The sequence below is a fragment of the Chiloscyllium plagiosum genome, unplaced genomic scaffold, assembly GCF_037043375.1.
Source record: "Chiloscyllium plagiosum isolate Xiang-an unplaced genomic scaffold, Cpla_swu_hap1 HiC_scaffold_9, whole genome shotgun sequence".
Taxonomy (NCBI): domain Eukaryota; kingdom Metazoa; phylum Chordata; class Chondrichthyes; order Orectolobiformes; family Hemiscylliidae; genus Chiloscyllium; species Chiloscyllium plagiosum.
In genome coordinates this window covers 73,043,571-73,055,580 of record NW_028270147.1, presented here as the reverse complement: position 1 = coordinate 73,055,580, position 12,010 = coordinate 73,043,571, and the positions used below count along the sequence as shown (strand labels likewise).

The window sequence follows — 12,010 nt, the reverse complement described above, 5'->3', positions numbered from 1 at the left end:
CTGAGCTTTCACTTAAGCCCGCTCCGCATTCAAGAGACTAGGTAGCAGCACTCCGCCCCAGCCCCAACCCATCCCCATCCAATACTGCCACCCCAGCCCACACCACACCCCCGTCCGCGCTCCCCCAAACGCATACGCCACCACCCTCTTGTCCCCCCCAACGCCATCACCCCCTTCTCTGGGGCAGCTGGACTGGACACCAAGACTGATGTTGCTGCTGCCTTTTGGGGTTGGGGAGGGGGGTAAGTCTCCAAATAGTACACACATACACATATACGTACACCTTTTTGACAGGTTCCACCTTTGCTCCGTACAGGACAATGTTGAAGAGATTATCTGGGAAAGGGGGAATTCAGAGTACACCCCTATAGTAGAGCTCCAGGGAAAGTGTGGGGGGAAGAGAGAGAGAGAGAGAGAGATGGGGGCGGCGGGTGGTCAGTCATTTGGAGACGGTGCCTGGGCTTCTATCCATGTTCAGGACTGGCAGCATTTCAGTAAGCCCCGAGTTCACTTTTCATCACTGTAAACAAAAGATGCGATCAGTGTTGGAAACACATCAGTGATATTCGGATAATCCAATATTCGAATAATTGTTATTCGGATAATCGAGGTTCCTCTAATCATCCAGTCAGTGCTCTACACAGTGGTGAGACTGAGATGTATTTTTCAAGACAATCGCTATGGTGCCTTTGTGATGATACGGAATATTGCAGATTCTATTTTAAAACACCACAAATCCTAACGTCCGGAATCTATAAGTTCTGCGTTAACAATAACAAGAAACTGATCTCATACTCAATGGTTGTATTCGTTTTAACGGCGTTACGCATTAAAATGTAACATTTGATTATTGCAGCGTGCATAAATGGGCAGAAACTTCACCGACCGTGAGGCAGACCACGTCTAAAAGACATTTAAAACATGACATATGATGTGAAATAATCCGGGCTCCACAATTTAAAACAACCCAGCGGGTTACCATTCCCAAAGGGAGGGTTGATACCGTGAGGAGAGGTGGCAGTCACTGATCGGACCCCCCAGCCACAGCCAGGCCGAGGAGTGGCCACTTTACCTCTCCTCGCAGTCTTTGTGCCGGATGGCGACCCTCACAATCTCACTGAAAAGCTGCCGGCTATGGCGGAATCTCCACATTTCAAATTTGGCGCCTCAGCCTCGCTCACGGCCGTTAGTGCTGGAGGCGGGGTCACCCTCTGAACTTTGACCCCCGCGTGCACCCTCTGTCGAAGCTGGTCCAGGTCTGTGGGTGTTAACGTTGAGGACGTCTGGTTGTCAGAATATAGTAGCTATTAAGTTACTCGCTGACCCACCTCCGAGATCTTAGTGCGCTTTATTTCGGTGTGAGTAATTGTGTGCTGGGGGAACAATCTGGAAAGTGGGATACCTCGCACACAACACTCCGTGTGCTTCTTTAAGGAATCGCTGCCAACATGGCCAGTGAGAGGACTGCAGATGGCATCCAGGCGCCTCTGCCTGGGCGATGCGGGTACTTTGTGGAAAAGAAGAAGAGATATTGCAAAATGATTGTTGCAAAAGGGAAACGCCTTTGTGGGGAACATGCGAATGCTGCATCAGATAGTGAGGTATGGCAATTCCTTCATCATTAGAAAAGGAAAATCAGCAGTTATCCTCCATAATCACTCTAAATACATTTGTATATGGCGTTTTTCACCATTGAACATCTCAAAACCATTCTGAAAATGTCATATCGAACTCGAAATGTTAACTCTGTTTCTCTCTCCATAAGATGCTGCCAGATTTGCTGAGATTGTTCAGCATTTCCTGTTGTTATTCTAAAAGCTATTCTAAATTCTAATCGTCAGCACATTGGAAATCGACTTACACGTATGACACGTTAGTTAATTTGTTAACAGCAAGCTTCCTTAAACAGCAATATGATTGTTATATTTCCATAACTTGGAAATAATTACACCTCAGGCGAAAGTGAGGACTGCAGATGCTGGAGATCAGAGTCGAAAAGTGTGGCACTGGAAAAGCACAGCTGGTCTGGCAGCATCTGAGGAATTGAATTGAATTGAATTTATTGTCACGCGTACCAAGGCACAGTAAAAAGCTTTGTCTTGCGAGCAATATAGGCAGGTCACTTAGTTAAATAGCAAAGATAACTAAATAATAGGTAAACAGCGACAAAAACCAAAACACAGGTATTCCGAATGCTAAGAATTTGTGAGTCCATTCAGTATTCTAACAACAGTAGGATGGAAATTGTTTCGAAACCAGCAGATGCATGTCTTCAGGCCTCTGTGCGTTCTCTCCGATGGCAGAGGTTATAGAAAAGCATTGCCAGGGTGAGATAGATCTTTGAGAATGTTGGCAGCCTTTCCTTGACAGCGGGCCTTGTAGATGGATTCTGTAGTTGGGAGGTTGGCCTTTGTGATTGTCCGGGCCGAGTTCACCACTCTCTAACCGTCTCCGATTATGAATGGTACAGTTGCCATACCAGGTAGAATGCTCTCGATGGCACACCTATAAAAGTTGGCAAGGGTATTTACATTATGCTAAATTTTCTCAGCTGCTTGAAGAAGAAGAGATGTTGTTGGGCCTTTATAAACCAGTGCGTCCATGTGAAAAGTCCAAGAAAGCTTGTTGTTGATGACCACTTCCAAGAACTTGACACTCTCCAATCGTTCCACCTCTGTGCTGTTAATGTGTAGGGGGGCATGAGTAACGTCCCACCGAAAGTCAATAATGAGTTCCTTGGTTTTGCTGGCATTGAGAACTAGGTTGTTCTCAGTGCATCATTTTTCCAGGTCTTATACCTCCCCTCTGTAGTCTGTTTCGTTGCTATCTGAGATTCAACCAACTATGGTGGTGTCATCAGCAAACTTGTAAATGGCATGGAGCGGGAGAGTCCACATTTCAGGCATAAGCCCTTCATCAGGAATGTAGGTGGAAGGAAGGGGGCTGAGAGATAAATTGGAGGGAGGAGTGATGCTGGGGGAAGGAAGTTGGGAAGAGGATAGGTAGATGAGGTGGGGATGTGATGGTGATAGGTCGGAGCAGAGGATGGAGCTGATAGGTGGGGAGGAAGATGGACAGGTAGGACAGTTCAAGAGGATGGTGCCAAGTTGGAGAGTTGAATGGGGATGAGGAGGGAGGAGGGGTGATGTGGAAACTGGGTGAAATTGATGTTGATGTTGTGTGGTTGGAGGATCCCAAGGCAAGAGATTAAGCATTCTTCCTCTAGGCCTCGGGTGGCTAGGATTTGGTGGTAGAGGGGTCCCAGGACTTGCATCACCTTGGTGGAGTGGGAGGGGGAGTTGAAGTGGTTGGTCACAGGCCTGTGGGCTGTGTCCCAGAGATGTCTGAAATGTTCCACGTTCTGTCTCCAAATGTAGAGGAGACCACAACAAGAGCGATGGACACAGTAGATGAGATGTTTGGATTTGCAGGAAAATCTCTGCTGTATGTGGAAAGATCATTTGGGGTCTTGGATGGAGGTGAGGGGGAGAGGTATGGGCGCAGGTTTTACACCTCTTGCGGCAGCAAGAGATGGTGCCAGGAGTGGAGGGTGGGTTGGTGGGGGGCGTAGACCTAACGAGGGAGTCGGGGATGGAATTGTCTCTGCATAGGGGTGGGGAGGGAGGAAGAGAACTTCTTCAATGTGGGTCCTTGTGGAGAGAGGATGAGAATGTACCTCCCCATCCCTATCAGCATTCAGCAAAGACCATTCCCTCCACAACTCCCTCATTAGGTCCACTCCTCTTGCCAACCCACCTTCCTCTCCTGGCACCTTCCATCACATTCCTGATGAAGGGCCTATGCCCGAAACATCAATTCTTCTGCTCATCAGATGCTGCCTGACCTGCTGTGCTTTTCTGCTGCCACACTTTTTGACAATAATCACACCTCAGACTAAACATGCAGGAGGCTTAATCCAGTCTATTTGTTGATGCTGTGTTTATGACTGATAAGACATTATTATTCCCCGTTCCATGGCTCTAACCACTCCCCAACGCAATAAAGACAGAGTCCCCCTTGTCCTCACCTACCACCCCACCAGTCTCTACACCCAATGCATCATCCTGAAACACTTCCGCCAACTCCAAATAGACCCCACCATGAAGAACATCTTTCCCTCCCCAACCCTCTCTGCCTTCCGCAAGGACCGTTCCCTCCAACAGTCCTTGGTTCACGCCACCCTAGCCACTGAACCTCCAGGCACCTTCCTCTGCGACCAGAAAAGATGCAAAATCTGCTGGTACACCATTCCCCTTACCTCCATACAAACAGTCCTTCCAGGTGAGACAGAGGTTCACCTGCCTCTCTTCAAACTTAGCCTGCTGGACAAACTTTCCTCATTCCTGAAGAAGGGCTTATGCCCGAAACGTCGATTCTCCTGGATGCTGCCTGACCTGCTGCGCTTTTCCAGCAACACATTTTCAGCTCTCTTCAAACCTAGTTTATTGCATCAGGTGCTCCTCATGTGGTCTTCTCCCTTTTGGGGAAACCGAACGTAAACTTAGGGAACAGTTCACCGAGCATCGCAGCTGGGTCTGCAAGGACCGACTGGACCTCCCAGTCTCCGCCTATTTCAATTCCCCCAACCACTCCCTTTACAACATAACCATCCTTGGCTAAAACATTGCTAAAACAAACCACAGCTCCTTTTCCACCTGGCACCCTACAGCCTAGAGAAGTCAACATTTGAGTCCTCCAAGTTCAAATAACCTCCCTCCACATTCCCTGACTCCCTTCCTAGCCCCGCCCCAACCAGATTCATTCCTCCCATTGACAACTAAGTTCTACCCTCTACCTGTCTTCATCTATCCCCACCACCATCCTGCCCTCGTCTCCCCCTCTATCTGCAGCTTGCCCCACACCCACTCCCAGGCCTGAAGAAGAGTTACACCCAAAACTTCGACTTCTGCACCTCTTGATGCTGCCTGGCTTGCTGTGTTCTTCCAGCCTCCTGCTTGTCTCCATTGGATTCCAGCTTCTGCAGTTTTTTTGTCTCTAACCACTGATATATATGTGGCACTATAGGATATATATTACACATAATAAGGACTTCCTTTTCGTTATGAATAATGTAACAGTGATAATGACCAAATAATCTTGTTTTTTTTTAATATTGATAGATTGTCAAGTATTAACTAAGATACCAAGGATAACTCCCCTTCTTGAAATAGTATAGTGACTTTTGCAATCACTTGAAGGGCAAATGGGTCCTGGTTTATCTTTTCATCTAAAAGTTGGGCATCTCCGACACTGAGGCATGCCAACGACATGGCTGAATTGCTGCACTAGTTAAAATCACCATGAAGGACTGTCCTTCCCCAATCATTATCTTCGCCTGAGTAAAGTAACCCACAGGTTAAATAAACATCATTTATCTCTCTCAATTGAGAGAGCAGCCCTATAGTCTGGTGGGGCTATGAATCTATGTTTACAGTCGACTGTCAGCTTTGAATTTTCAAGAAGGAGTTGCATATAATTCTTAAATGGACCAAATGGTATGGGGAGAAAGTAGCAACAAGGTGCTGAGTTGAAGGATCATTGCTAAAAGTCTGATGCTGTACCAACTGAGCTACCCAGGCTCATTGCTAAAATCTGATGCTCTACCGAATGAACTCCCGGGCTCAATGCTTAATCAGCCATGATCGTACTGAATGGCCTACTTCAGATTCTGTTTTCTATGATTCTGACTTTTGTGCTAGCAAGAAACTTGAACTTGAAACCTTGAGACTTCAGTATGAGTACTACAAACGTAGCATGGCTGACAAATTAAGCCTTTACAAAAGATCCACTGTAAACATTTATCTTGTCTGGTATAATTGATAAATGAGGAAATTTACAATGAGTTACAAGGAGACAATCATAAAAGCTTTCAGTACAGTGTACAGCTTGTAAGAAATGTGATATGTAGGCCATTGAAGTCTGTTGTGCTAATTAGTAAAATTCAGTTAATCACCTACTTCAGTGCTCTTCTAGCCATATTCCCTGATTCATTTAGTACCCAATAATCCATTAAATTTTCTTGAATGTTATGAATGATTGGCCATCCTCCATTCTCTGGGGCAGATTAAACAAAATGTTTATGACCTCATAAAGTTTTAGACTGCTGACCTCACTGTTTTTGTCTGTAATCTTGTGTGTTTGTCATCTTCATGCAACTTCAGTGTGTGGTGCTAGAAAAGCACAGCACATCAGGCAGTATCTGAGAAGCAGGAGAATCGATGCTTCGGGCATAAGCCCTTTATCCCTTTATGCCCGAAACATCGATTCTTCTGCTCCTCGGATGCTGCCTGACCTGCTGTGCTTTTCCAGCACCATATTCTCAACTCTGATCTCCAGCACCTGCAGTCCATACTTTCTTCCATCTTCAAGTAACTGTCCAACTCCTTTTGAAATATTAATAAACATGAAGAAGCTTGTTTTGTAAATTAACTCCAATTTGAGAAATGTGAATTGTTTGATTTAAGTATGAATCAGGAGGCTATGTAAGCTCTGGAAAATAAAAATCTAAATGAATTGGAAGAACAAAAGAAAGTACAGAGGAACCTTGATTATCTGAACGTCAATTATTTGCATTTCAGATTATCCAAACAAGATCGCAAGGTCCCAGTGCTTGGCTAAATTGTGTTTTCCGGCATTCAATTATCTGAACAAAATACTCCCCGTTCGTGTCATTCAGATAATTGAGGTTCCTTTGTATATCATTTTAACTATTGACTATACTGTTCTGATTTTATGTTCTGGTGAGAAAGGATTCGTAACACCTAACTACAGATTTTTCAATGGTTTCTGTTTAAAGTTGTTTCACTTAAAGTTGCATTTTTCACTAGCGCAACCACAGTCTTTAAGTGGTGATTTACTTTTCCAACTAAACCCCCAGTTTGGTGTTGGCTACAAATTTATAAGTTGTGTTTCTTATTCCAAATTCTAATTGTTTACATAAATTGTTAACAACAGTGATTCAAGCACAAAACCTTGTGGACCCCCCACAGTTCTGAATACGCTCTGCTCTTTTTACTACTCTCTGCTTTTTACTCTCTGCTTTCTGTCTTGCAGCTAACTAATTATCCATTAGTTATAATTATACCTGATTTGTCTTCCTGATAATGCTGAAGCAAACTAATTCTGCAATATTAATTTTGCTGCTGATGATTTATCCTCTCTACTGATGGTCTTATTCCTGTCTTATGAAAAACTGATTGTTAAGTTAATAGCAAAAGTTCGCAGGTTTTAGTGAGCATCAAAAATTATGCATTTTGTCATCTTTATTTTCATTTGTAAGACTTTGCAGTTCACCCACAATTTAATTTGAGATTTATGTAATGAGTTAACCCTGTAACTGCACAAAAATGTGAACAATTTTCACTAGGTCTGAAAAACGTTATGAAAGCACTGATCAATATGGATCAAGAATTGAAAAATAGGGATCTAACAGTTGTTAGTTATCAATTTCCTAAGGGGACAAAAGTTTCATCAGTGCACATATTCAAGTTAATTTTTTTTTAAAAATTCCTTGCAGGGTGACAAACAGAGAAGAATTCCATGTCCGCTTGACCCAAAACAGTAAGTGCAAAAATTAATCACTGTGTGTATGTCTTAACTATATTAAAGATGAACTAAGTGGTCAGCTTGACTCAATTGGTAGCACTGTCACTGCAATTGCAAAAGTTATGGATTAGAATCCTACTCCATTACTTGAATATAAAAGTTAGGAGATACTCTTGTAAAATAGTCAGAGAATGTGATCCTGGGTATGAGACCCTGTTAAACTGAAGTTCTGACTGCCATATTACAGGTTTAGGTCAATATTGAAAATCCAAATGCACTATTAAGAAAAGGGCATTTACAGAACATATTAAAACACATGAATATACTAGCATTTTAGAGAACAGTGGACCCGATGAGAGTGTATGAGATATGAGCAGTGAAAAAGTTAAATTTTGGGCTTTGTGAGACAAAGGCTCAGCTAGCATGATTTGGATCAGATAAGAACTTGCAGTAAACAATGAGGTGCTGGAGCCAAGGGTAGTGGATTTTGAGCAGATTTGTAGCTCAGGTTGAGGTTCTGGATGTAGGTTTGCAAGGGTAGTGGGCTGACGAGGTGAAAAAGCATTCCTTATGTAGAGCTATTTAACGAGGTGAAAAAGCATTCATCTGGCTTTTAAAAGCCAGTTAACAAGTTTAAGAAAATTCATTGTATAACGCCAGATGGCTTAATCTTTACTGTTGATGCTCGGTGATTGTAACGGTCACCCAATCAATATAGATGTTGCCTTATTTGGATGCTGCTCCCTATAAGTGACTATATAATTCATTAAGAATCTGCTGTTCAAGAGAGGTCTGAGAACTCATGTCTCTGTGCACATGGGCAATCGTTCTCTCTCCCTCCAGGGCCCGGAATAAAGATGAAGGAGGTAAAGCCATACTCTGTCTCTGAGTGTTTGCTTCAACTGATACGGGGATAGGGAAATGGAACAAGACCAGGACCGTGAGTAAAGTGCACCCGCTGAGCTGAAGAAGCTCATGGACAAGAAACTTCACTGAAACTGAATGGTGAGAGGCCTGTACAAGGAATTCTGCATGGTTTTGACCTCTTTATGAATCTTGTGGTGGATGACTCAGTTGAGATATCCCTTGGTGGACAGCACAACAACATTGGCATGTTGATTATTGAGAGAACAGCATTATTCTGCTGGAAGCCTTAAAATAAGTGTTGTGAAGACAGCGTTATTCTGAAAGAATGACATGAACTTGATGAATCCACACAGAATGGTGTGAGCTATGCAACGTATGTTCTTAGTTTTTGTGCTTGAAGGTGATTTGTTCAAAGTTAATATGGTGCAGCATAACTAATTTGTGAATTTATAATTTTGTACTTGGGTGACCTACAAGACATTAAATCTGTTTTTAACAAAAAGAAAGAGAAATCCTTGGTAGTATTCTTTGTTCACAGTAGCCACCATCAGAAACTGATTAACTGAGCATTTGTTTTTTTGCTTGTTTGGTTTCTTGCTTTGTGCAAAATGCTTATGGTTGATTATATACTGGAATTTGTTTCAGTTTAAATATGATTTGTTGTAAGTAACATTTTGGGCTTTTCTTAGGTATGAAATAAGGGACATATAGATACAAGTACTTTCTTCCTTCTGTCCTTTGCAAGGTCGTGATATTGCACAACAACTGGAGTTCACTGTCTTATTTAGTAGTGAACAGTTACCTTTATATTAGAAACAAATTTCATTTAAACAAAAAAGAATCGAAGAAAATTTGAGCAAAGAGCAATAAGGAAAGGCAATTAGCTATCTGATTTGAGTGTTTAAAGCATATGGAGGATGGGGATTATGTGATCCCATTACAGATAGCACCCACTACTGGATGAAACTACTGAAACAATGGGCTCAACGAAGTATTAAATATGCAAATATCTTGAACATATAATTGTACTGTAGCAACGATAGAGGCAGTGAAATACTACTGTATATAGATGCCAGGAAGAAATAGAATTAATAAGATATCTAAGGGGTAAAAGCCTTTTTGCCAAATAGCTCTTAAAATGTCACACAATACATGCTTCTTGGTGTAGTAAGTACTCTGGTTATTCCAGAGAACAGACTTGTGCTTGGATTGTTAAAATAAGAGGACAAATAATGAATAATTAAAATTTGTTGAAGCTTCAGGACTACAAAAAAGCCTTTTTATGTAATATCAAAAGGATGACAAGAAGGAATGTTAATGTCAAAGTTTAAAATTTGAAAAGACATTGAGACTCTGTTTCATTGGAAGAAAAAAAAACTGTCCTATCCAAAGGAAATAAGAGTATTCAAGATTTTGAAGTTAGTTCCAGAGGAATAAATCCCATATAACAGTAGTCGGTTAGTGCAAATAATGTATTTAAGTTTTAAGTAATATTCCTGTTCTGACCAATTAGAAAGCATTGTACATATATCACAACTTAAGCAACAACATACTGAGACTCTAAAGACTCTAATATGCGTAGAAAACTTTTTTATCAATGCATTTTAACTGCATAATTTTTTTCAATCTTTGTAGAATTTATATTTACTTGTTTCCATTTTAAGTTGCTGTGTATGACATACTGTTATCATTGTTTCCACGGAGGAGTGCACATTGCTTATAAAGAATGCAAGAAAATGATGAGCAGTAAAAAAAAATCAGTTGATCTGTCCAGGCTTTTCTGCACACATGATTGTTGGAGCATCATAACTGGACACTAATAGCCCCCTTGTAATCTTCTGGAAGAGGCAAAAAGACAACCTGTAATAAGCTGCAGGACATGAAGGAAAATATTAAAGTGGAGTTGTCTACATTACCATACAAAGCATTTAGGGCCCCACCACCATTGATCTGATCTTCATAGGGCATTTGTGAAATCGCAGTGAGAGCATGTCAGCTGAGGGCAATAGATACTGTCCTTTCAGCAACATCCTAACCCCTTGCCTCTGTCCTAGTTCCAGAAAAATCATTGAAGTGTTTTGGAGAAGGAGGGTATACACCAGCTTTAACAGTTATTGAGCATGTTACTGCTAGTGTACATTCGAACATTCCTGTGGACAATGAAATTGTCAATTTGCAATAGTCAATTGGGTCAAACATGCTTGGCAGAACAGGATGGTCTTTCCATTTAATCTGTCCAACTTTGTTTCTGTGGTTTTGATATTACTCACATCCTAATACTATACTCAAGAGTCATTAAATGAATAGGTCTTACCAAAGTTTGGCAGCTAAGTTTACATAATTAATAGCTAGAAGCAAGATAAAATATCATGCATTGTAGATGTCCATATGAAATTACTATTGTTTATCAGGTTGTGTACCTTGTTTTATGTTGCGCCGTAGGTGTGAAGTAGTATACATGGTTGTCTTTTACACTGCCTCTTTTAATTCAAGGCAAAATGGAGCACATAATTTCCTATTAGATCTGCCAGGTGGTAAGATCATGTCATTTGGTTACTATGAGGACCGGGAGCAAAACAAGTCTTATTAAAACCCAGTTGCCAGCTTTGAACATAAAGGCAGAAGCAACTGGTCTTGCTAGTACAGACTTACTAACTCAGAAACTCTGGACATGGAGAGAGAGAGAAACCTGAACTACTGCTGTTGCAATCATCTGGGCAAATGAAGATATTCTGTTAGTCATAAGGCGAGATTGTTGTTGGGAGCACATTTTCCGGTTGTGGAAACAGAACACATGGATATGTAAGGACACTGGAAGAGTCAGTCTGCTGAGTTTGCTAAAAGACATAATGAGAGTGGATCTTGTTGCTGAAGTCGGCTCAGGGATTCTCAGAAAACAAAGGGAAATAATTTATAGTGGACATTATGACTTGGGCGTGGGGGGAGAAATTAGTCTGTTGGAAGCTAAGGGTAACTGGATTACGTTCTGTAAAGGTTACAATTCTACAGAAGCACAGTATCATCCTTGAGTATCTGGCTTAAAGTTGTTGGTCATGTTAAGAAGTGAGTTAAGAATACTTACTGCAGTTGCCTACTAAGTATTAGTTGCCTACTAAGTGACGTTTTGTTGATGTTGATTTTAGTTTGTTTGTTACAACAAAAGTTTTAACATTTCCTCAGATGGTGGACATAGCACGAGGGGACAAAGCTTTAAATTGAGGACTGATGGATATAGGACAGATGTCGGAGGTAGGTTCTTTATTCAGAGAGTAGTAAGGGTGTGGAATGTTCTGCCTGCAATAGTAGTAGACTCGCCAACATTAAGGGCATTTAAATGGTCATTGAATAAACATATGGATGAAATGGAATAGTGTAGGTTAGATGGGATTCAGATTGGTTTCACATGGCACAACGTCGAGGGCTGAAGGGCCTATACTGCGCTGTTATGTTCAATGTTCTATTTGGAATCGTGTCATCAGATTCCTTTAAGTCAGCTTCTGAAAATTCATATCACTTTATAAAAATTGGTATGCACGGGAATCATAAAAGTTGGAAATCTTACACAAGATGAGAAGAACCATTTGTAAAAGAAACAAAA

General features: G+C 41.6%; 1 protein-coding gene and 2 pseudogenes across 2 annotated transcripts in view; 2 read left to right on the top strand and 1 right to left on the bottom strand.

The window, feature by feature from the left end:
• Window positions 1–1,152, bottom strand: part of LOC122554073 (spindle assembly abnormal protein 6 homolog) — a 45,617-nt pseudogene extending 44,465 nt beyond the window's left edge. Inside the window, exon 1 of the transcript XR_015758007.1 lies at window positions 1,073–1,152. The product of XR_015758007.1 is annotated as a spindle assembly abnormal protein 6 homolog (transcript). The remainder of the gene's footprint in view (window positions 1–1,072) is intronic.
• Window positions 1,153–1,246: 94 nt separating this feature from the next.
• trmt13 (tRNA methyltransferase 13) overlaps window positions 1,247–12,010 on the top strand; it is a 38,223-nt gene continuing 27,459 nt past the window's right edge. Inside the window, exons 1-2 of the mRNA XM_043699690.2 lie at window positions 1,247–1,601; window positions 7,517–7,560. Coding sequence (XP_043555625.1) covers window positions 1,449–1,601; window positions 7,517–7,560 — 197 coding nt within the window. The 5' untranslated portion in view covers window positions 1,247–1,448. The remainder of the gene's footprint in view (window positions 1,602–7,516; window positions 7,561–12,010) is intronic.
• On the top strand, window positions 8,467–8,707 carry LOC122554680 (small nuclear ribonucleoprotein G pseudogene; annotated as a pseudogene).